The 24,964-nt window shown below is 57.2% G+C and overlaps 1 protein-coding gene across 1 annotated transcript; it reads left to right on the top strand.

Annotated features, from left to right (window-relative positions):
- Nucleotides 1–1,499: 1,499 nt before the first annotated feature.
- On the top strand, nucleotides 1,500–22,178 carry TAFA3 (TAFA chemokine like family member 3). The gene is made up of 6 exons (XM_069770671.1): nucleotides 1,500–1,806; nucleotides 8,891–8,975; nucleotides 9,261–9,376; nucleotides 17,895–18,044; nucleotides 19,020–19,144; nucleotides 20,544–22,178. The coding sequence occupies exons 3-6, from the start codon at nucleotides 9,262–9,264 to the stop codon at nucleotides 20,553–20,555; spliced, it is 402 nt and encodes a 133-aa protein (XP_069626772.1). The 5' UTR covers nucleotides 1,500–1,806; nucleotides 8,891–8,975; nucleotide 9,261; the 3' UTR covers nucleotides 20,556–22,178.
- Nucleotides 22,179–24,964: the final 2,786 nt, after the last annotated feature.

Raw genomic sequence — 24,964 nt, 5'->3', positions numbered from 1 at the left:
CTGGTGGGTCACCTCGGGGCATCTCCCCTCCAGCCCAGGGAACTGGGATGGCTGTGCTGGGAGGGACCAGCCTCAGGGGAGGCTGCCTGGGGCCGGGCACTGCCTCTGCCTCCCTGCCCATGGTGGCTGTGCCCTGCTCTCTGCTTTCACCAGCACTAATTGGTTTTACTGATCTGAACTAGAGGTGTTATACATCAAACCAAGATTAAAGAGGGACAAGTCTGGGCTGCTGCTGTGGGTACACGAAGGGGAGAGGAACCTTCCCCAGCGGGGGGATTTGGCTCTGCCCTGCATCGTTTCCTAGGGAAAAAATGGAAACATCTGATGCGAGGTGCTGGGAGGCTGTGGTTTGCTCTGAGTGGCTGCAGAAACCCGCTTGGATCAGAGGAAGGAAAACAGGTCAGACGATGAGGCTTGTCAGAGGCACGGAGTGCTGGAGGAGCAGGAGCCAGGGCTCTGGGAAGCAGGACAGGCTGAGACCCGGTGCGCACCAAAGCCACGGGCGAGGGTGCTGGGTGGCAGCGAGGGGCCCGGCTTGGTGGTGGCCCGAGATGTCCCTGGGTGTGCAGAGAACCAGCTGCTGCTCCAGCCGCACTCGGGGGCTATGGGGCTTGTACAGCTTGGGGGCCAGTGGGCGGCTGGTGAGGACGGCCCGAATGTGGCAATTTGCTGGGGCTTTCAGCAAAGCCCTGTCCAAGGGCCGGTGCCTGGGTGGGGAGAGGGGATGCACGAAGGCTTCAGCGATCTCACGGAAAGAAAATGGCTGGGAGATTTGCAAACTGCCCACATGTGGTTTGTCCGAACAGCTGCCATTGACCTGTAAGTCAGATTGGTGTTAGAAAAATTCAGTGCCTCCAGCTGAGCGCTGGCTTGAAAGATCCCGGAGTAAACTGTGAGCTGTCTTCAAAAAACAAAGGTGTTCATTGATGGGCAAACAGTTTTGAGTAAAGCAAAGAAAATGAGTTATATGTAATTCCAGCCTCCGTCTCAGCTGTCCTGAGGCTGTGGAACTAACTCCTGGCAGCAATTGTGAAAATTCAGCCCTCGCTTTTGCTGTTTGTTGGCATTTTACAGCCTGTTGCTGCCAGTTGTCACAGCAGCGCGGGCAGGTGTCCTGGGGTGGCCCGGAGGGGGTCGCTGGGCCACCCTAGAGCTGCTCTGGGGCAACAACCGTCCCAGGCTGGTGTCGGGGGCCGGGTCGGCACCGGCGTTTCAGCGGTTCTTGGCTCCAGGAAAGCTGCGAGTTTTGTTGGGTTGAGGCTGAAGCCAGGCTCCCGCTTGGAGGAGAGCGCCGCAGGAGCGGGGCCGGCAGTCAGTCAGTCTGTCTGTCCGTCCGTCCCCGCACCATACAGTACCGCTCGTTGCTCGCCGGGGCTGTCGCGCCTTTTTTTTTTTTTTTTTGGGGGGGGTGAGGTAGATTAGCCGAGACCGGTCCTCCCTACTGGCTACGTTAATGAGCGCCGGGGCTAATTGGGGCGGGGCAGCGTCCTTCCAGCAGGGATCGGCGGCGGGGTGGGTTGGTGCGGAGCCGGGCGCCAGCCCGGGATCGCCGGTGCCGGTCCCGGGGCGGCAGGCGGCGCTGCGCCCCTTCGCGCCGGTACCGGGGCCGTTCGGCTCCGCGCCCGCCGCCCCCGCCCAGCCCAGCCCCGCGCCGAGCCGAGCCGAGCGCTGCCGGCGCCGCCGCCGCCCGGCGATGCCAGCGGCCCCCGGCCGCAGCGGCCCGCGGACGCGGCGCTGACCCGGCGGAGCGGGCGGACGGCGGCCATGGGCAGCGGCGGCCCCGGCCCGCGCGGACGGCACCGGCAGGTACGTGCGGCCCGGACGGAAAGTTTTGGGGCGGGCGGGGCGCGACGGGACCCCCGGGCCGGCCCCGGTGCCCGAGGTTCGGCGGCGGCGGCGGCGCCGTCGGGGCCCCGCGGCCCTGCCCGGTGCCGGTCCCCGGGGGCGGTGCGGGGGGGGGGACGGATGCTGAGCCCCGGCGGGGGCAGCGCCGTTACCGGCCGGGGACCCGGGGCGGAGGGGGGAGCCGCCGGTGCTTGGCGTGCCCGCGGGCAGCGGCGGCACCGGGGGGCGCCGGCCCGGGGCTCCGCAGCGGAGCCCTTACCGGCCCGGCCCGGTCGCCGCTCGGTGCGGCGTGTCTCGGTCCCGTATCGCCCCCCGGGGCGGGGCGAGGCTCCCCGAGCCCCCCCGCGCTGCGCTGGCCCCTCGGCGGCCCGGGGGGGGTCGGGCCGGTCTTCGCAGTAAGTTTCTCCGCGCCGGCCCCTGCCGTGTGCTCGGTCCCGGGTGACTCCAGCAGAAGCGGTCAGCTCCGGCCCCTGCCCGCCCTGCGGCGGGGGGGGGGCAGTGCCCGTGGGAGGGGGGGCTCGACCCAGCGGGGCCTGGGTCTGGCCACCGGGGCCGGCGGGGTCCTGCTGCGGGGCTGCGCTCTGGCCGGGGGTGCGGTTTACCCCCGGTGAAACGAGTCTGCCAGCCCCGCGCAGCCGCTTGCCGTTTTGGGAGGTAAAGCGCTGCTGGAGAGATGCGTGGTTACTGCAGCCAAAAATGCTCCTTCACCCTGGCAGGGGAAATGGAGACCAACCGCTGCCTGCCTCTGGTGCGAGCTGTCCGCTGCAGCCCAGGCTTCAGGCAGGACGGGATGGGATGTGGGCTGCAGTCTTCCTCTGCTTCGTTCCTCGCTGCTGTAACTCCTTCAGCCCGGGTGGGCTTGCTTCTGGTCGATGCCAGGCTGGAGCGGGGCAGGGGCGCTGGCCCCGTGGGGTGGCTCGAGGGGCACAGGACGGGGAGCAGCTCTCACGGGCTGGGTGCCCCCTCGCCTGCGAGGGGAGGCTCAGCGGTCCGGAGGAGAGCGTCAGTTGTACCAGTCTCATTCTGGAGACAGGCAGGAGCGGATCCATGCTGGGGTGTTGGGCAGGGAGCAGGAGTCCCCTCCTCCTGCCCGTTAGCCGTCCCTTTTGATGCAGTGCGAGTCTCGGGGGGCTATTAGGTGTGCAGGTGCCCTTGCCCTGGGAGCGCTCATCTGTGCTGGGGCACCCACACCCCAGCAAAGAGCCTGCACAGGTGAGATGATGTTGTATCTCCTGGGGAAACAACTTGAGCTGTCAAGTTGTCTGCTTTCCTCCACTGACAAGACTGACTGAGCTCCTGTTGACCTTGGGTTTCAACACCCCTGATGAGTGGCCGCGCTCTGCCAGAGAGAGGTTCCTGGCACTGGATGAGTCTGAGGTTTGAGCTGTCAGCAGAGCTGACCTTCAAAATGGCAGCGGGGCAGTGGGATTCACCGAGTGAGGGAGCAGGAACAGGCCCGTGCTTGGGTGGAATTAGAGTTAAAAACTCTCCCGCTCACCTTGGCTGGGAAGGAAATGCTGCAGACGCTGGAGGAATGAGCAAGGAGCTGGAAATAAATCCGTGTAGAGGAGAGGATGAGAGAGCACACCTGGGGGAAAGAGTCCTCTGCATCTCTCTGTGCTCCCCTGCCACCTCTTTGCCTGGTCAGAGGGCACATGCCTCATGCTGCCGTCCCTAGCACATCTATGGGGCCGGACTGTTGTAAGTGCACCCCGAGTAAGAGCTAAAATGAAGTGTGCAAAAGGACTTGGCTCAACCTGGAGCTCTGGGGCTTGGGCCAGACTCCCCTGTGGTGGGGTTTCCCTTTGGGGAGGAGCAGTGCAGTGCTCAGGGCAGTACAGAGTGTGGGAGGGTGCAGGAGATGCTGTGTGAAGCTCCTGTCAGTGCAGGTCCAAGTGGGCATGCCAGCCTTCCAGGCGCTGCCCCCAGCTCTGCGGCCGCGGTAGCTCTGACTTCCCAGCTTTGCCTGTAATTAAGCATCTTCAGTGCTGCGGAGGAAGCTAGGATTTAGCCAGTCTGCTGGCCTGCACTGATGAACCCGAAGCTGTGGAGGTTGCTGCTGTTGTCGGTCTGTGCTCAGAGGATGGCAGCATCTTGCTGACCAGCCTCCCCAGGGACCCCCAGCCTTGCAGCTTGTTCCCAGGACGGGCAGCAGCAGAGTGTCTCAGAGGTCCTGGGCCCAAACCTCACAGCCTGTGCATGTCTGAGCGTTTCCTCGCCTGCCCGGGGCGGAGGATCCAGCGCTCAGCTGATTTTCCAGCCTTGGGGGAGAAGGGAGATGCCCGCTGTCAAGCCTGCCCTGCTGCTTTTGCCCTCTCTCTGGCTGCTGGAGGCAGAGCCGTACCAGAGCCTGTGCCGTGCCTTCCCGGAGGACTCTGGAGGTGTCTCCTTGCTTGTCAGGATCTTTTGAGGAGGCGTCAGCTTCTCAGGAGACTCAGCAGCCTCTCTGTGCTGCTGCCATCGCCTGTTGTGCAGCCCATGGAGCTGTGATTTGGGGCAAGGGAAGGACACCTTCCCTCTGGGCAGCACCTGTGGGCACGGAGCAGGCACAGTGGTCTGGGGTCCAGCCCTCCCTCTTGTACGAAACGGGCTGGCTTGGCCACTGCTGTCATGAGGTTTGCCAGGTAGCCATGCGGCATGGCAGGGATGTGCAGGGTAGTCATGGGGCTGGGTGCGCAGCCTGTGCCCCGGTCCTGCACAGTGGGGCATTTGCTAAGACGGTCTGACTTTTTGCTTTAGGAAAGTATTAAAATAAAATTACTCCCTCCAACGGGCAGCGTAACCTCTCCAACATCACGGGAAGGTTTCTGTGCCAGCTGGGCTCTGGCCAGGTTTCCTCCCTGCTCTGCGGCTGAGGTAGAGGTCTGCCCGGCACTGTGGACCCCCAGGTTGTGCTCTGTTGGGCCAAAGCCTGCACCTCTTCTTGCACCAAACAAAGGTGCCCAAGTTCCAAGAGGTGCTGAAACAGCAGGAGTATGAAAATAGCGTTCAGAAAACTGGCAGAACTGTAGGGCCAGGTGTGCACAAAGGTTGACAGTGTTAGAGCTGCAGCAGGGAGGGCTTGTGTCGCTCGGCACAGAAAACCAGCCAATGTGCAAGCCTCCCCCACCACTCTGTTTCTTTTTTGGGTGGAATTCTGCTAACTGTAATTATCCAGCTCACATGAACCATTGCAAACAGTGCTCCAGACCGGCAGGACTTGGAGTATAATTTGGAATGACAGAGAGTCCCTCATTAGCACTGTGGGGCGCCGGGCTGAGTGCCAGCCGAGCTGCGGACGGAGCAGTCCTGGCTGGAGGGTCACAGTTACACGTGTGGCTTTAATGAAGAAGGGGGGAAAAGTGTCTAGCTCCTGCGACTGGCAGAGTGGCTGGCGTCTGGGAGGGCAGCGCAGAGGTGTTCCCGGTGTGCCTGTGTGCTGGGGGAACCTTGATGCAGCTCCGGTGTGGGTGATGGCCCGGGCCATGTGGGCCCATGCAGAGGAACAGTCATCTCTTGCTGCGCTGGCTACAACTGAGATTTATCTTCAGAGAGATTTGGGCACTTTGCAGTTACTTCACGTCCCAGCTCAGACCCAAAAGGCAGAAAGCAGCTAACAAAAAATATTAATGAAAAATTCCACAAAATTCCAAACAGAACATAACAGAAGAGAGAATACTGATATTTTCAATCAAAATTGAGTGCTTTGACGTGCCAGAACACCGCTCTTCATTTCAAAATGACATTCCAGGCTGAAAAATTTCAAGTCAGACCAAACATTTTGTAGTTGGAGTCTCATGACGACGGAGGTTGATAACTGTCAAAATAGCAATTTCTGCAAAGCGGTGTTTTCTAACGGGAGTTTGTGCATGAGTGGGAGTGCTGAGTGCTGGTGCCGGCATGGCTCTGGGGGAAGCATCGCTCCGATGGCCACTGCAGGGATGGCACCTCTCAGCCTCGTGCTCCTCTGAACCCTGCGTGCTCTCCCTGGCTGCCGGCTTGGCTCCTGCCGCTTGGCGCGGTAGCTTCCCTTTTGAGCGCAGTGTGGACAGTGCGGGCTGCATTATTGATAACTCTGTGATTTATTTATGCTTCCGTGGCTATAGCAAACAACTCTGCCTTTCTAAGCTAAATATAGTTTGCACTGGGAGTGTGTCCCTGTCCTGTGCGGGATGGAGGTGGCCAGTGGTGCGCTTGCTTTTTGGTCTAGCCGAGTGATTCAGGGATGTCTGCTGCAGACCTCACATGGCCTGGAGGGTCCCATGGGCAGGAGCTGGGGCCAGGCTCCTCCAGAGGGGCTCTGTTGCGTGCAGTGGGGCTCAGTGCTCGTGCCTGGGAGCTCAGCTGTGCTCCCTGCATGCCCCGTGTGGAGGGGCAGCCGGAGCAGCAGCCGGGAGACCAGGGACTCTTGGTGCGGGCTGAGCTCCCGCGGGGACCCGGCTGCTCTGCTGGAAGCTGCGTGGGATGTGCGTTGGCGTCGGGGGCTCGCTGCCACAAGAAATGCAGAGCCTGGTGACAGCACCGTGGCTGCTGTCTTCACATCTGGGCTGCCAGATGCGGCCCTCGGTGGGGCAGGACAGATGTGTGCTCTGGCACATGTCCCAGCCCAGCTGGGGCACGGCTCCTCCCTGGCTCCCCTGGCCCGGCGGGGGTGGGTGCGTGCGTACGCACGCAGGTGTGCGAGGGCGTCAGGTGTGCAAGGGCATCGCGCCCCGCTCCCGGCTGGCCGCAGTGCTGAGCGCTTTTGCACGCACTGACCCTGGATTTACGTGAAGGGCTGAGAAGCTCTGAGAGAGCTGTTTACTTTTTCATTGAGGAAATAGTACGTGTTTTAAGCTGGCATCAATACTTACGTGATGGGCTGTTGCATCTCTGAAGGGACTCTGACAGTGCAGGCTGTTGTGTGAACCCCCCCGCCCGAGGAAGCCTCTTGCAGAGCAGATTCTGCCGACAGCCCCGCCGGAGACTGCCTAAATACACGAGGGAGTCGGCGCAGTCTTGTTGCATCAACTCATGCCAACTTCAAGGAGCGATGGTTTTCTTGCACATTAAGCCATCTGAGTTCGTCCTGGTGATGCGGTGGCTTGGGGGGGGGCTCGGGGCTGCCTCGGCCCTGGGCAGCGGTGCAGGTCTGCACAGCCCCTCCAGTCCCCACAGCACGGGGTGTAGCCTGCAGGAGGGCTGTGCTGGAGCAGGATCAGTCCCTTGTCACCCAGTGGGCAGGAACGGGGCCAGGAAGGGAGCAGGATGCCTGTGTGTCCGCGCCCTCACCAACCACACTTCAGTCTGCTCCTTGCCAAGCTGACTATCCTGCAGTGTTAATTAGGAGTATTTTCTTACCATTAAATTCTTTTCTAGCATAAAATAGGTGGTTTTGTCAAGATACCTTTCTGTTTTTTCTGGGCAAATGTCAACGTTTTTGGTGACATTTTCTGATTTTTTTTTTTTTTTCTCAAGCTGGGAGAATCAAAATGGAAAATATCATTTTAAATCAGCATTTTGGAATGAAACATTTTTCATTCTGAAATGTCAGTTTAAAACGGAACAATTCATTTTGAAATGCTTCAAAACAAGAAATGCCCTTTTACCACCTCAAAACACTTTGGTTCGATTAAAAATGTCGGTGTTGTCTGTTCTGGCACTTCATTATATGAGTCTGTTTTACTGTCTCAGCCTGGTCTAGAGCAGACAGAAACTTAGAAGATGGTTGAAAATTAAAGATTTCTTCTCCCAGCAGCCCGGGTTTGTCCAGTGCCCAGCCGGAATCCCGTGCTGCCAGCGTCGGCCCCGGTGGGTGCGGGCAGCAGGGCCCCATGCGGCAAAGCTCACCGGGGAGGGGAGCGTGGGCGCGAGCCTTGCAGGAGGCAGGGGCAGCCCAGGCACCCGCTGCCCGCTCCTGGCAGCGCTCCCGAGCCTCGGCGTCTTTGCCACTTGTCTTCCTGGCCTCTCGTTAATAAATTATGATCCGGCACTGAAGTTTTATGGGGGACATGGTTATTTGCCCTGGACCCGGTTAGATCTCAGCAGGCGATAACCGAGGCCGGGAGGCTGTCACTTCACTTGGTGAATGCCGAGCGGAGAAGTCGTCGCAGCTGTTATCGCTCGTGCTGCTGCCGGCAGAGCCCCGGAGCCGTTTCCACCTGCAGGGCCGTGGCTGATAAATGGTACAGAGAACATATTTAAAGCGGTCGACAGTAAAATACCAAGTCTTTGGGGATTTAAATTTTTCCTTAAGGGCTCCAGATGATGTAAAACCTCCCTCCCAGCACGTCCTGCTTGGCGTGGGAGGGGGTGCCAGTGCGGTGCCCTGGTGTGCATGGAGGGGCCAAGAGAGGTTCCTGGGGGACCAGGTGCGTTCAAAGGTAGTGGACGCAGTTTTGTGTCTGCCTGTGTGGTTTTATGAACTTTGCGGCTGTGCTGAGAGGAGAAGCAGCCCCAGAAGGCGGCATCGTGCTGGGACAGTGGGGTGCGGGTCCTGGCACTGCCGCGGGCTGCGCGTGTCCGCCTGGGCATCGGCTGCCCCGTTCCTTGGCTCTCCATGCGGTGCTGGGCCCTGGGACAGCCGGTGTGGTCGGTCTGTCCGTCTGTCAGTGAGTGGTTTGCAACAGCACAGCCCTTGAGAGCCAGACCTTGGGCGTCACTGCAAGGGACCTCGGTGACACGAGGGTGATGACAGCGCGTAACTGCACACGGAAAAGGCGGTACCTGGAATGACTCACTGCTGATTTACTCTGGCTCTTCCCACACACCCGGGGTCTGTATTTAGTATTTCTGATCTGCGTTAATAACGTACTATAATGGGCCTGATTTTGCGCGCTCGGCAGTAAAAATCAGGAGCAACTGCTCTGAAGGAGATGGAGTCCCACTGTTGTTAAAAGGGGGTGAGCAGGGTTATGGGCTGAGTTCCCAGGGAGGTTTTGCTGCGTGCCACGGGCAGGCGTGTGCTCGTGTGCACAAGAGCGTGTGTGCCGATGTGGGACCAGCTGCTCCCAGGGGACACAGCGGTTCGCACTCCCCGGGTACTTACAGCAGGTATCGCTACCCATATTTCTCTTTCTCCTTTCAGATGCACTGATGTCTGCCCCTTGCAAAGACCTGACCTACCCGAGGTTGGGAGATGCGCAGATGTTAGTGTGAATCCCCAGTAAAAGGTAACTATCTCTCATCTGCGCTACTGCTGGTGTGATTTCTTTCTGTCCTGCTGCGATGGCCTGGCTGCTGAGGAAGTCCAAGCCCGTCCAAGGGCTGTGGATGAATCCTGGGTGCGTGCCCTGCCTTCCAGGGCCGTGTCCCCGCAGCCAGGCCACCCTGGTCCTCGTGGCCGCGCGTGTTCAGGGGCCGCACCGCTGTGTGCAGCAGCATCGGTGAGTGGGGGCTGCACCTCCCAACCCTCCTCAGCCCCTCTTCCTCCATGCGTCTCTTCTTGTTTTTGGTAGAATGAGTGAGAGAGACATACAAAGCCTGAGCAAATGGGTTTTCGTGCTCACTCTTTGCCTTACCACGCTGTGGGGAAGACTGACGCTGGCCTCCACCCATCACAGAAGCCATTCAGGTAGGGGAACTGCCATCCTCGCTATGGGCATCATGCTCCTGTGCAATTGCCTGGGGCCCCCGTGACACTGGTGGTACCTTGGGGTCTCCACGGGATGCCCAGGGTGGGGGTTACGTGGGGCCAAGATGTTTGGTGAGGGTCCGTCCCTTGTTCCTGGGTGGGAGGACGAGTGCAGGTGGTCTCTGGTTGTGGCACACACCGGCTGTGGGGGTGGGTGGGTGTTTCTCTGGGGACCAGAGGCCAACGGCCCGGGGGACCTTGGGGTCTGGGCGGTGAGGATGAGCATGCTGAAGGTGCGGGGCAAAATCCAGCAAGCGGATGCCGAAAGGCACCGACATTTTCTCTCCGGTGCTGCTGTGGTGGCTGCGGGATTTGCATTTCGAGTGTCCATGCGTGCAGGAAACTCTCTGGGCTGCTTCTCGGGGACAGGCAGGAACCTGGAGCCATATAGCAGTAAGGCTGTTCCGTGGAGTTATAACTTGTAAAAACTTAATATGGGACATTTAAAAACTGTTGCTTGGTGAGCCTAGCTGGTCTGAGGAGCTGAAAAGCAAATTTCTTTATGTTTGTAGCAAAATCTGAGACACATCTATGTATTCAGGTTATTACTGAGGTAATTCTTTCCATCTAAGTTGCAATGAGCATCACAAACCATGCTTGTTATGCGATGGATGCTCTCCACTTCAGGCTTTCATTAGAAACACAAATTTTCAGCCCTCTGGTTGTAAAGATCATCTTGAAACGTGGAACAAGTATAAACTGATGTAGAACTGAAAGTCTTGCTGGAAAGCGTAGCCTTGGCTCTGGGGTGTTAATTTGTTATTCCCAGCGGTGGCTTTGAGATCCCCCTCTGTGCGTGTATGTTGGAAAGCTGTTTTGTGCAATCAGCGTGATTTTTGGAGGGGGTTACATGAACGCACGGCTGAAGTTTGTGTCTTGAGAAGAGAAGCAGCTGAGAAGCCGTGCTCAGCCCTTCATGCCCATCCTGCCTGGTGCAGGAGCCCGATGGGCCACTCTGGAGGGGGGATCTGGTGGTCCAGGGCTGGGGGTTCCTCTCCTCGGTGCATGGTGAGAGGATGGCGTGGGTGGGTGGGAGGTGACGTTCCTGGTGTGCTGGCAGACTTGTGCCCCAGAGGCGAGTGCTTGGAGTACGGAGCAGTCCTGGGGCACGTGCTGTCTGCCTCTCATGCCTGTGTTTGGAAAAGAAGGTATTTAAGGGTTAATTTGAAATTGTTCGTGCTCTTGCCTGACCCCACACGTAACCCTGTCCTATTTCTGTCATTTTGCCTGACAGTTAAAGCAGTTCTAATCCTATAATCCCGATCCTCCTTGCTTAAAACCAAAACGTATCTTCCAGAGTGGCTCCCTCAACCAGCTAGTCAGCAGTTACCTGCCTTACCCTCTTTCTAACCTGTGGCAGGTGCGTGAGAAGATAAAACTCCTTAGTCGTTTCTGGAATGACTTTTTGGGACCAGCTCAGGACTCCCCAGGGTACAGGCTGGGGCAGTGCCCGCAGCCGAGCGCTCACCCAACCTGCCCGGTCCCCAACAGGAGCAGTTTGCAGAGGAGCTGCTGCTTTTGGAAGAGTCAGACCTGGCATTAATAAAGCAGCGACTCACCCAGGTTTAAAGTGCAAATGCCCAAGTGTACTCGTGGGGTGTGAATTATGTATAAATCTCGCTCCATACGTGAGGAGACAGGCTCATGAATTCATGTGCTCGCAGGCAGAGAGCCGGGGATTTTTCGCTCACACAGACTTATCCACAGTGGACCAAATCTTGTACTTTTTATTCAAGCAAATTCTAATCCACAGCAAAGAGGGCATGCCAGGAGCAAATACTTAAAAGTTTGACCCCACTCTGTGTCTGTCATAACACGGTTTCTCTCTGCACGTCCTGGTGTCCTGGCACTGTAAGTATTTGGTGTGGCTGCGCTGGCGGCTGCCTCCTCTCCTGGGCTGGGTTTCCATGGGCTCAGACCAGGAGTTCTTAGTCTGCTTGCTGAGTTCATGGGCTTTATTTTCCTGTTGTCTGCCCTGTGCTTTTGCTTCATTTGGGACAGTTTTTGGTAAAGGTTATGTTTGAAACATAAGCGTAAGGTTGTGTTCTCAGTTGCAATGATGTTTTTGTCCTAGGAAGGCCGCAGTTACATTTCTGCATGTGGAGTAGAACTGGAGGGGGGAATGGCGATAGCTGTACTGCTGATGCCTGCCTGTGACCCTCACAGTCAGAGATGCTGGTGGATTGTGTGCATAAAAGGACAGACGTGTCCAGAGCTTTCAGCTGTTTAGAGCATTGCGTTTATTCATAGTTAAAACCAGGTGTTGGCACCTAAAAATGAGCAATAGCAGAGGAAGATCTCTAATTGTGACAATGGGGCCACAAGGTTTTGGAGCCCTCAAACTTCTGAATTTCTTGAACAGAGAGCCCACGTGCAGACCCTCTGTTAGCTGCCCAAGGAAACACCACACTGCAAACATCTGGCTGTGGAAATAAGTTCTAACCACTTGTGCTCACCAGCACATGGGGAATGCTGATGTGTCCAAGTAGAGCAGTGCTTCCTGGGGTATGTGGTTGGATTTAAATAGCCACATGAATCAAGTGCAGAGATTAAGTCATTTGGAAATTGAATAGGAGACTCCTCAGTGAAGAATGATTCACCAGCAATTTAATCCCCCATATAACGTGGTGAGTTCTACGTGATCAACAAGGCTTGCTTGTCTGGATACAGCTCCTGCAAAGGTGGCCCCAGCATCTTCAGATAAACCCCTCTAATGCTGATAATCAAAGTGCCATCTTTGCCTTTGTTCACATTCATCACTCAACCCAGAGCAGAAGTAAAGGCATTTAGGCAGCTGGGATTTGCTTTCGGGAAATGAGGTTCTCTGAGTGAGTGGAGAGCAGAGCACCAATTTCTGATTATCTTGTAAGAGAGATTTACCGGTCAGCACGTCACTGCTCGGGTTGTAGGCAGCAGCCCTATGGCATTTATTCGTGAGATGATTCCGCAAGATTCCCTCTCGCTTGGGGAAGTGTTGGTTCCTCCATCATGTGCAGCCTTTACGTTAAGATGGAGTCTTTTTCTAAGCCACCTTCTCTAGATGAGGCAGGAGCTGTGCTGGGTGCGTGGGAAGCACCGCTCGGCGCCACAGGGGAAGGCAGGTTGTGTGTTGGGAGCTGTATCCCCTAGTCGCAGGGTGCCCGTACAGGTTCATCTGTCACACGATGGCCAAACAATTTCAGCTGTTCGTGACACAGTCCAGGCATTTGGTTTTCTGCTTGCACGTATGTAGTGATGGGATTTGCACGAGCGGTTCATGGATGTGCGCACACTCACACATGCAACAAAGGGGACAGAGCATGATGTAGAGTCTTGAGGTGACAAGACGGTAAAATATCCCAACTGACATGCAGTGATAATGAGCAATAAAAACAAGCCTGCTTCTCTCCAAAACCCTCTTAAATAATACATGCATCTAAGGCAGTAGTGATTTTAAGACTTTAATTATTTAGTGAATATTAGTAGTAGAGTTGTTGCAGGGCACAGAGTACAGATCACTCACGCCACTGGCTGCCCAGGTCTGCCCACGAGCCACTCGTTCCCCGGTACCCCCGGGGCCGTGCCACCCTCTGAGCGGAGCCCACTGAGCCCGCAGCCCCGCTCCCTGCCATGGACCGGACCCTCTGCCTCCCTCCCAGGTTCTGCCTCTCTCTGCTGCGCTGCTCAGCCCTCCTCAGGACACCTGGACCCCTTTAATGGCATTTCAGTGCCCAGGATCCCAGGGGGTTTGACGCAGAGGGTTTGGGCATTGCCTGGCAGTTACAGGCATTAAACTTCTCTTCATTTTACAACTCTCCACCAGCAAGCAGAGCCATATTTTACACTGAACATGTGGAGCTATGCCCACGCCTCCCTGAGACACAAAAAATATGTCATTTCAGGTTATGCCATAAAAACCCATGCTCTGCCACTCACTTAAAGGTCAGCCAGCGTAGGACAGAGGTTTTATTTTATTTTTGCATGCAGGATTCAAAAGCCTTGTGGTCTTACAATGCTTTTATGGTTCCATGAGATAAGATTTTTTTTTAAAAAAGAGTTCCAATGGGGAAATACCAGATAAATGGGAGGGAGAAGCGTGCCAGAAGCTCTGGAACTTATCCCAGGCTCTCTGGGGGTTTCCTGCTCTCGGTGTTAAACACACCATCCATCTGGTTTGCATTTTCAGTCCTATCTGGTTCGAAGTTTCCTGCTGCTCAGCAAAAGGAGAAGCAGCTGCAGGGAGCTCTGGAGGAGCTGATCGCTCTGCCTGCGATCTGGCTCGGGCTCTGCTCGCTCTTCCCAGGCGTGTGACATGAAAGCCCGGCATGGCAGGGAGCTGCTCAGCAGCGGCCGGGCAGCCCCTTGGCACCGCTCTCCTGCCAGCATCCCTCAGCACAGGGCTGCTCATCTCCTCTACAACGAGGAAACAGCAAAGTCTCCTGCTGACATCCTGGGAATCACCGTGTCTGATGCGGAGGGGTTTATTTGCATCCACTTACAATCCCCCGAACTCCTGAGCTCGTTTGGATGTCGGCATCCGTGGCACTCAGGTCTGGTGTGGTCCCATGCTGCCTGCAGCTGAGGGGCAGGAAAGCGGGTGAATCTGCTGTGTAGGGACCTGAGGTGCTTTACACCAGGAGTGGTGGCTCTTGCCCTGCTCCCTGTGGGGCTGTCCCTCCTGCTCCAACGCAGCCTGCAGCTCTGCAGGGAGCAATCATTTGGGGAGGGGGTCCACCGTGCCCTGCTGCCGTGCCTCGGGCCGGGGCTGGCGCCTGGGGGGGTCTGCACTGGAGAGAAGTGCCTGGGCCAAGTTTCCAGTGTAGTTGTGTCCCAGGGCAGGATATCGGATGGTCACAAGACCTTGAGGCAGATGCAAGTATTTCACGGCCCAAGAGAGGGCTTGGTCCCGGGGGTGCGTGCTGCTCCCCCAGCTCTGCCCTCAGGACAGCCCTTGCTGCAGGGCTGTGCGTGCCCCCGAGGGGGCTGGGGGGCTGTGCCAGGAGCCTGCCCGGCCTCTGTGGTGCGTCGCTTTGTCTTTGAGCTGTTCACGGTTTGAATCCTGCGGCAGAAGCAGGCGGTGGGCTGGAGCTCCTGGCTGCGGGCGATGGGGTGTCTGCCCCCGCACACGGTGCTCTTTGTAGGCAGCCCTTCCCGGGCAGGGGCAGCTGCTCCTGGCACTGCCGTTTGCTGCCTGACCCCGCTGGCAGCAGCTGCCTGGGCTCCGACTGGCTCAAAGGAAAGCTGTATGCTTTTGAGGGAAAACAAAGGCTTTCTGAACTTCTCTCTTCTGAGGCTCGCAGCTGCCCTCTGCGCTCCCCGCACAACGGCAGACCTGCACCCCCGGTACGGCTCAGCTAATCGCAGCCCCGGGCTGGGTCCGGCAGGGCTGGAGCACAAAGCAGCATCTTAGCGAGAGCGTCTCTCGTCTGCCATGGGTTCTGCCTTCCCTGCCTGGCGTGCCTGGACAGCTGGGGGCAAGGCGCAAGCTGGAGATGGACCACGTCCGTCTGTCCTGATGGGAGCACCTTCTTGTGTCTGCACACCTGCGGTCTGCCGGCACGGCCGGGGTTCCTTGGTGTGACCGGCAGGGACGCGGCGGGTGCCCACGGGCTCTTGCCAGGGCAGGACAGGCTCCGAGGCTGCGGGTCCGGCACTGCGGTGCCAGCACCGCGGTGCCGCCGTGCTCAGCCAGCTGCAGTAAGGCGGAGGAGAGGCAAATTTTTCTTTATCTCTGTGCTGCACCTTTTTGAGCAAATTAAAAGGGCTTTGGCATGTTAGCAAACTCTTATTGCATGGCTGTAATGAGCGATTTCTCAGTTCTGCCTGGCTTTCCCTCAGCTGAACCTTTTTAAATTAGCTGAAAATGAGAAGCCGGAGAGCAGAAGTGAGAGGGAGCAGAGGGGTCGTCTGGCCCTTCCTCCTGGGCAGAGCTCTGCTAATGAAGCTTTGCAGGGAGGCTTTCATAAAAACAAGTCAAAACCACAGCTGTGTGCAAGTGCTGAAGTTGGAGGGTGTAAAATCCCCTGTCGGGGGGGCTGTGTTGGGGTGCGCAGGGTGGGTGAGTGACTCCTCGAGGTCCTGGACCAGAAGTGTGGTGGGAATGTGGGTTCTGTCCGCCAAAGCCAAGGACCTCTGCTTATTCCTCAGATTATTTGAAAAAATCCCATTAACTGTAAAAACAGGGCAAAACAGTCACGTTTGTTCTGTAATGAGTTGCTTTCCTTCTCACTTCCACCAAAGCTTTTTTTTCACTGTTTCTGCATACAATAAGAATGGAAATTATCATTAAAGCTGAATTATGATGGCTTTTAAAAGGGACGATAAAATTTATGGACAGAGATGCTATTACAAAATACTTCCAGGGTAGGTAATTGTGTAATTATTATGGGCAGAAGTGAAAGTGATGGTTCATTAGAAGAAAATGACCATGAAATAACAATAAATAAAGCCAAATTAAAGCCACGGCAATTGCATGGCCCATCCTGCCCATGTGCCGGCGGGTGCAGCGCACAGGGGTGTGTGGCTCCTCGATGGAACAGGCTGCAAGGGACAAGCAGTGTTGTCGCTGCCCATGTTCATGTTAAGATGTGGCCTTTCTGCACAGCAGCGAGTGTCTCTCTGCCCTGGCCCCAGGCTGGTGGCATTGCTGGAGAGCAGGTCCTGGGGTGGCTTCTCGTGTCCTGTCCTTTTGTCTCCCGGCCGGTGTTCGCACACGGTGGGAACAGGAGAGAGGCAAGAGCTGCTTTGGCTGAAACCTGGCGCAGCTGTGCCCAGCCAGCACAAGCTGGGAAGTTGCGCTTGCATCGGCATTTCCCGGCAGAAATGTGAAAATGTGGCTGCAAGGCAGAGGGATTTCCCCCAGTGCCTGGGGAGAGATCCCGTTTCCCTGAGTTTTCATTTGAGAAGGTGAAGCGGCTGCTTTCCAAAAACTCCTGGAAGGCAGGCGGTGTTTGCTGGTGAGCGTGGGTACGTGCTGCCTCTCCCCGGGGACACACAGGAGCACTTGCTGTGATGCAGGTCAGCCGTCTCCGCTCCCCTTCACGTGGTGGTTCCCGCAGAGCTGGGCAGGGGACACCGGCACGAACCTGCGGCACGAAGTCCCTGGGCCGGTTGCCTCACTTTGCGGGGATGGGGGTGGATGGGGCCCTGGGACCCTCAGCAGGACCCTCCTGGCAGTGGCTGGGGGGGCGAAGCAGAGCTGGGAGCTGAGGCTGTACGGGCAGGATGGCAAGGGCAAGCTGGCAAATGCAGGTTGGGTTGGAACGACTGCCAGAGCCATGTGTGCTGGGAAAGGGCTGAGCGTGGGCTTGTGCTCACGGGTACCTCCACCAGCAGCAGCACGGCACCCTGCAGCCCTGCATGTCCTGCTTGCAGCCTTTACGGAGCCTTTCCTCCCGTGGCTGCCGAGGGCTCCTGCCCGTGCCCCAGGGGTGTGGAGGGAGGGGGCTAAGTGCACGGTCCTGAGCTGAGGATGCGGAGCAGCCAGGTCTGATGGCCTGATGCGTGCTCATCTGCACGCGTTTTGGGATGGCACGCTGCAGAAACACGGCTTCCCTGTCCTCCTCACAGCCTGGCTCCTGCTCACTGCAAAAATAAAAGCCTGTTCCTGGTGACCCAGGGGATGTCTCAGTGCATGGCTCTGCACTCACTTCTTCAGTGCTCATTAAACAGGACCTGCAGGGATCACCCCCTCTTAGGTCAAGGGAATGAAATCTATCCAGCCCCGTTTGGCTAATTTGCATTGTGCTTGTGTGGGCCATTACCCAGTGAAAGTCATTGATTTGTGATGCTAACTAGCTTCTATACCCGGATCCCAGAGGTGATAAGCCAACACATTAGTTTTCTTTCTTCCTTAATATTTTAATGGCATTGGGAGGGGGAGCAGCAGAGCAGCCCAGATTTCTGATGAACACTGTGACATTTCTGTGTCACCGCAGGGTGGGAATGCCATCCTGCTCCCCCTTCCTCCAGCCAGAGGATGGTGTGTGACGGCAAGACGGGAGCATTGGTTTTAGCTGGGGTCGGAGGTGGTGGTACTCTCTTTGAAGCCAAAGGCAGCACGATGCGCCATCCACTCTTATAGCTAAGTGTGCATCTCATTATCAGCTGCAATTAATTAATGTGCGCATTCGTTTCAGTAAAGCTCTTGGCTTGGCCGTGGCAAGAGGCTATTAATTTTGCTGGGTAGGACACGTGTGAAGGCTGTTAGGAGTAAGAGCTCAGAGGCAGGAGGTCTGGAGCAGGACCAGCGCTTCTCCTCATGGGTGGGGAGATGCTGGGACGAGCCACTTGTATGTCATCAGCAGCCCTGGGGCGATTGCCAGAGGCCGGGACAGCGCTGCCCACACTGGGGTCCCAGCGCCCCGGTGCCTGGGTCCTGGCACACACCGGCAGCGCTGCCCGGGGGCGGCGAGCGGGAGGTGGCCTGGGGGCTCTGGGGCACAGCCCTGCCTGACGGTGGCTGTTTCTCCTCCCGCAGTGCACGTAGAGCCTGGCACGTGTGAAGTCATTGCAGCTCACAGGTGCTGCAATAAGAACAAGATTGAGGAGCGCTCCCAGACGGTGAAATGCTCCTGCTTCCCCGGGCAGGTGGCAGGGACGACACGGGCAGCTCCCTCCTGCGTGGATGGTGAGTATCCCGCAGCTGCCAGCCAGGTCCTGTGCAACCCCCGACTGTCTTCCCTGTCGGTCAGGCTGGCGTGGGGTTTCTGTGCCCCGGGATTAGCAGAGGAGACCTGCCCAGGGGCTCCTGCAGCAGAGCAGAGGGGGAGAGGGGGCATTTTGGGGACACTCTCCCTTGGTGTGGCTGCATTACCCGCCTCTTTGCAGCCCCAGGCTGTGTGCTGTGGGTGGGTTATGGTGCTGCAGCGGTTTGAGCTCCTCCGGTGCGTCGCTGCGCTGGGGCCAGGCGCCGCAGCATCGATCCCTGCACTTCTGCCCACCGCGCTGCTGCAGCCAGAGGCAGGGACGTGACTCCAGCCATGCAGCACCATCACCTGCGAGGAGCACTAAGCAAAGCTCAAACCATGTATATTTTATCGAATGACATCATGTGGCATCACCGAAGAGCCGGCAGGAGCAGCTGCAGCCTCTGCCAGCGCGGTATTGATTTGCTTGACAGCCGGTATCCTGTGAGTGTGTTTGTGTGCAACACCAAGAATTACCAGGATGAATTATCAGGGAAGGCTTTCGTTGTCCCAAACAGCTTGTGTGTGGCGTCGTTCCCAAATAGAGGGGAGCCCTCTCTGGTTACCCGTGTTGGAGGGATAAATTACAAGAGCCTAACAGAGTAGAGCAGTAGTAGACAGTCCCTTTGCCTCCGTAAGCGGAGCCCGAAGTAGCTTATTGAACAACGGTGTTCTCCCCGCTCTCACTGGGAGCGAGGACAGGGCTGTCCTTAGGCTTTTTACCTGGGGTAGCAAGAGAAAACAGGTTCGGAGCGAGGCCAGGCGGGTGACGAGCAGCTCCTCAGCAGGGTCGCTGCAAACGCGGGCTGTGCCGGAGAGAGGGGCTGCACCTCCTGCCACCGCCCGAAGGCAGGCAGGGCTGGCACCCTCCGCACCCCGTGCCGCAGCCCGGCCGCTGACGCCCTCCTCTCCCCCAGCCTCCATCGTGCTGCAGAAGTGGTGGTGCCAGATGGAGCCGTGCCTCGACGGGGAGGAGTGCAAGGTGCTGCCCGACCTCTCGGGCTGGAGCTGCAGTAGCGGCAACAAAGTGAAGACGACCAAGGTATGTCCCCTGGCAGGGTGCTGGCGGGGGAAGCCTGGCTGTGCTTTCTCCAGCCTGGGGTAAGAAAAACCCAGGAAAGTGTCCCCGAAGAGTTCGCAGGGGAAGGGGAGAGCTCCGGCTTCTCCAGGGCATGGACCCTTTGTTGTGGATGCACCGAAGCAGAGCAGAGGGTCTGGGCTGTGCTGTTGTCATCGGTGCTGGAGGGGCCGGTGGGGGTAGCGCAAACCCCGAGTGGGTCCCACGGCTTTGCTGATCGGTAACTCCTGCGGGGAGGCTCAGTGAGGAGGGCGTTGCGTGGCTCAGCCCACGAGCAGGCGTGTTGGGGATGTTGCCGTACCAGCCCGGGGCTGCTGGGCTGTCCTGGCTGCTCCCCAGCATCTCCCCACTGCTCTGGGGCAGGAGGTTGCTTGTCCCAGCCCAGTGGTGCAGCCCTGAATCCATCACCAGTCCCCCGTCTGAGGCAATCATCTGTGACAGAGTGCTACATGATTATTATTTTCATGGCTTGCTGAATGCCCCAAAGAACAAGGTATAATTAAAATTTTATCAAACTCATTAGTAATTACATATATGCCATGGTTAATCAGTTGCATAATTTTGTAATCATTGTTCATACTGTTGAGTGTAATTATTCCTTATGCTTTAGTTTTTCTCACCCCACATCCCCTGCCATAAAATTATCGTATTAAGTGATGTTGGGATTTTTTTCATTATTGCTATTATTTTTGTGCACGGAAAGCATTTTCATGCTCAAGTGTTTTTATGGACATCCAAGAAGGTTCCTCTGGCCCTGGGCATCCATCACTGACCACTAACTGCAGCACTGCATTTAGCTCATTGACTTTTTCCCATCTTAATGTTGTTTGTTATTTTTCCCCCAGCTGCTAACTTAGCCCAAAGCTTCTGCTCTGGCTTTGCTGTCCTGGGCTCTCACTGGGGACCGTTCCCATCTGCAGGACCCCAGGGCTTCTGCTCTCCTCCCTCGTCCAGCAGCCCCGACCCATGGCCATTCTCCTAGCACCTCTTTTGGGTTCCTTGCCCTCCCTTAGGGAGGTGGCGTTTTGGAAACACAGACCTATGTTTTCAAAAGAACTTTTGGTGACTTTGGGTGCCCATTAGGAACTGTGCAGAGGGGCCGGATTTGCCCCTCCCAGTCCCCTCTGCAGACAGACCCCCAGTGGAATCTGTAGCCAGAGCGCAGGGTTCACAAACAATCCATAAGCTGAAATTTGGAACAACCGCCCCATTAAATGAATGCAAAGACCCACGTCCCGAGGCTGTTCGCTGACAATTCGCAGATGGGGGAATCAGCGGGATACGTTGGGTAACTCGCCCACTGCCAACAAATGGACCGTTGCCATTAGCAGGCGCCTGCCCCACTCTTCTCTTCTGCCCGCAGGTCACACGATAGCCTCCGTGCAACTCGGCAGCGGCTGACCAGCCTCGGCGAGGGCCCCCGGTGCTCCACAGAGCCGGGAGCAGCAGGACACAGCCCGTCCAGGTGGTCCCTGCGGAGGCGGGATGCTCCGGAGCTGCCATCCTGCGTGCGTTGGTGGGACCGTGCCAGGTACCGGATCAGAGCGTCTGATGAGCCCCGGCTTCCCCAGAGGCTGCAAGTATGGGACCTGGGCACAGCTGGGAGACCCCTGTCGCTCCACGGTCCCCTCCTCCCCTGTGGACACACCCACTGACCAAGAAACAGGCTCATTTTCCTATCCTCTTAAATAAAATACTCCAATCATGTAAGAGCTGTTGACAATACAGAGACAGACGGACAGCGGTCCCCCAAAATGGGCTTTATTCTGAAATAGCTGAAATCATTGATGTGAGTCACCTTTCCCCATCTCCCAAGATGCTGAATCAGGGTCGCTGTCAGGAATTGGGAAGTCAATGGTTTTGTGAAACCCTCCCCCGTTTGGCTCACGGCTCCTGGCCCTGTGGGTTCCCAGGAGCAGGCTCTGAGCTCCGGCCTGATCCTGTGTCACCCGGGGGCTGCTCCGACCCCTGGAGCGTTGTGCTTTCCCTGCCCTGTGACCTGGCTGCTGTGACCACATGTGGCAAATGCGTCGGCATGGCCAGGGGTGCCCGATACCCCGTCGGCCTCTGGAGATGGTGAAATGTCTCCATGGAGCATGCTGCTGGTTTCTCCTTCCTCAGTAACTGCATTAATCAGGCTGCGAGTTTAATATCTGTTCTCTACCGTGCAAGTCCCAGGCACCAAGTTACTGCTTGTGTTTGCAATCGAATTTCAGAGTAATGTGTGGGGGAAGCCCTCTTCTGTTTGCAGGTCTGGCATGCCTGACACCATGCAGATGCCCAGCCAGAGACCCAGACCGAGCCAGGCTTCATTGCATTAATTAAAAATAAAGAAAAATGTACCATCTCCTGGCCCCGAGTTCGTGACCTTCTCCAGGACGCACCATTTCCCCTGGTGCGGCAGCTCGAGGGGGAGAGGACGAGAGCCCTGTGGTCCCGACATCGGCAGGGCTGGGGACACTGGGGCTGCTGCACGGGTGGGACCGGTGGCATGCGGCCTGAGCAAGAGCATCGCTGCCGCGAGCAGGGCCAGCACCTCCCCGGGCACCCCAGTCCTGCTCCGTGACCCGTGCGGGGGGACGCACCGGCTCAGGAGGGGCCGGGAGCTGGAGCCGGCGCAGGGGCCGGCAGCGTGGCGCGCTGCCCGGGGACGCTGGTGTGCGTGCAGCCGCCTGCCTCCGTGCTCCGGCTGCCACCCGTGGGACTCGTTATTTAGACGTTTTTGTAACGGGGTATGTAATACCTGCTTCAGATGTGATGTAAATACCAGACTGTGAAATAATAAATTCATTTTAATCTCAGCAAAGGATCTTCTCATTCAGCAGCGAAGGGAGGCTTTGGGAGTGCTTCTCTTGCTGACCGGATCTGAGGCGGAGGGGCTGGGGGCTCTGCCCTGGCCGTTCCGATCCCAACTGGCTCGTGCGACAGCAGCCGCTCTCATTACTCATGCAACTGTCTAATTCTCTGGCTCAATAAAATCTTTTGGCTGTGACTTACACTCTCTAATTACACGTTGCATTAAAAAGGCATACTCTTTCATTTAGCCGAACCGCAGAGGAACAGTTCAGGCGATGCTCAGCGGGCTGATTTTCGTCTCAATTTCACTGACGTTGCTGCCTGTGCCTCTCCGTTCCAACATGCTGAGACCTGACCGGTGACAACCTTCTCCAGCTCTGGTGGGCAGGTAGCCATGCCTCGGGGCCACAGCCGCTGATGTGCTGCCGGCATGGGCACAGCGGTTGTCCTGTCATGGGCCCTGCATGGCTTGGCTGCTGGGTTACCCAGCAAAGGGCTTTCATGTTCTGTCAAGTGTTTGGATATGTTTTTCGTTATTATCCATTGCGCTGGCTGGGATGGTTTGAGGAACAGCGGAGGGCAAAGCCCCGCAGAGGAGGAGCTGGCAGCTGCCTGCGGCTGCCCACGCACCCGGGGCCAGCGAGCTCTCCTGACGTTGGGATGTTGCTGAGCTCCTGGTGGGACAGCCCAGCTGCGCGGTGGCTTTCTGTCCTGGGCACAGCACAGCTGAATGACTGAAAATACCCTTGAGATGGCTTTCCTTCATCAAAGGAGTGAGACGAGCCTGGGCCACAAGTTATCAGGAGAAGGGATGCGCAGCGGGAGCCTCCTTCCCCGGGGAGAAAAGATGAAGATGGGCAAAAGATACAGAAAAATCCACTGTCAGCTTTCTGTACCTCTCCTGATGCAGAGCCGTTTCTGGTGGGACATCTTATCAGTTCAGAACAGCAAACGGAGGGAGATAAAAAGGAACAAATTCAGAATAATTGGCAAGAGATTCCTTAGCACTGAAGAAAAGAGGATCTGTCCTCACAGAGAGGAAGGGCAGGACGCGTCCCCCGAGCGCAGGGCAGTGCTGGCGAGGAGGGAGGCAGAGGTGGGGGGACAGGACGGGACAACTTGTGCCTTGCTCTGGGCCAGGGCATGGGGCAAGGGCCAGGGCTGCCGGGCTGGAACAAAGAGCCGGTCAAGCTCATTTATCGAGCGCTGTTCACAGCGTGAATAATTTACCCTGCTGCTCTCTAATGCCAGCGGGAGAGATCAGGGGCTGGTGCGGGAGCCTGGGCTGGGCTGCATAAACCAGCCTTTACCTCTGTCTCTGCTCAGCTGAAACCAGGCCGGTGGAGCCCCGGAGCCCTTGGGCTTGTGCCTCCAGCCCCAACATGGGGTTTGTCAGCAGAACCTGCTGCTTCCCGCCCGCCCCCCCCCCGTGGGGTGATCAGAGGCCATGCACCCCATGAGCTGGGGGGAAGGGAAGGGGTTAAAGGCTGCGGTATGAAGGCAGCTGGGGGCAATAGGCAATCTGGGCCCAGGAGAGCTTAAATAAAGGAGGCAGGGGTGATGGGTGCTGCTGTGGGAGGAGGTACTGTTCTTGACATTTCTTGCTGTTGTTCTGTGCAGGAGCTGGGCTGAAGCTTCCCTCTCCTGCCAGCTGTGTGCCAGGGCAGTCGGGCTGGGGAGCAGCGGGCGCTTCAGCTGCTGGTTCTTCTGCTCTTGGGGAGTGATGTGGCTCTGAGAAGATGCTTTTTCTTTGTACTCTCTTAGCAACCTTCCCATGTCTCTCTTTTCCCAGTTCTGGCTTGTTGGAGGGGACTGCAGTGCCCTTCTGTGGTGTCCTGGGCAGTGGAGGTACCTCAGTGTCTGGACACGCTGCTTTCCTGCAGGAGAGGGGAGAGCAGCTTGCTGCTGCCTACACCCACTTGTGGGTGTCTGTTGGGGTTCTTCGTGCCCCTAGGCTCTGTACAGCTGTGGGAAGATGGCACTTTGTTGCTGTCCTCTGCCCCCATGGGCTTGTGCCAGGACTGCTTCTGTCTGCTCCTGCTCTGCCCTTTACAACTGACAATGGGCTGGGAGCTTTCGTTGATTCTGCTCCTCGGGTCAGGCACTGACTTCACGGTCTGCACCAGCGTGGGAAGGGGCTTCCATCCCTCCATCTGCTCCCAGGGCTCTGGCAATGTTATTCCTTGGTGTTAGTCCTTGCTGTGGTTCCTGCTCTCGAGGCTTTTAGGACTAGTCTGTATGCGAGTGAATTCTGGCCAAGGAAGTTTAACCAGAGAGATACCAGAAATGGGTGATCCCAAATTGGATCTGGGAAGCGGCAGCAAGGGCTCATCAAGGGGCACAGGCAGTGGGAAGGTGAGCAGCCCGGGGAAGTGTGAGGTACCAGTGCTGGCGTGTGCTGCAGCATCCGTGGTGGCAAAGGGCGCTTGAACTGCACTGCTGTGGGAGCAGATCCCTGCTGCATCTGCTAAGCTTTGGTGGCAGAAGCTTAACCACGAATAAGCTGCACCTGGAAGCCCCCAAATGCCTGTACCCCCCACCAGACCTGATCCTTGTTAGTTCAAGCGACGGCTGGGCTGGAAGCTGGTGAGCTCTGGTTAAGTACCTTCTCTCCCTCTGATACTGACTGCAGCCTCTGTGAGTATGTACTTGAGGGAAAGAAAAATGCCTGGCTCTGGAGGAGAGCTGAAAGCCTGTTCTGGCCAGCAAAGGCTAATTAGCTCATGGTGATCCTAGAGCAATGCACATTAATTTCTCCAGGATGCTTTGCTGAGAGCTTCCCCTGTCCTGTCCCTTCTCCTTTGCATGGTGGCTCTCACTGCTGCAGTGTGATGTCCCTGCAGATGCCACCCCTCCCCAGGGCCAGTCTGTGTTTGTACTGCTCCCACTTGGGAGGCCTGTCCCCCACCAAGAGCACTAGCTGCCAAATGCAGAGTGGAAGTCTGTTATTTCTAATAACAAACACTGGGCTGCTGCTAGGAGCATCCC

The sequence above is a fragment of the Haliaeetus albicilla genome, chromosome 26 (genome assembly GCF_947461875.1).
Source record: "Haliaeetus albicilla chromosome 26, bHalAlb1.1, whole genome shotgun sequence".
Classification (NCBI taxonomy): Eukaryota; Metazoa; Chordata; class Aves; order Accipitriformes; family Accipitridae; genus Haliaeetus; species Haliaeetus albicilla.
The sequence above is the reverse complement of the archived record's forward strand: the minus strand, read 5'-3'. Positions and strand labels throughout refer to the sequence as shown.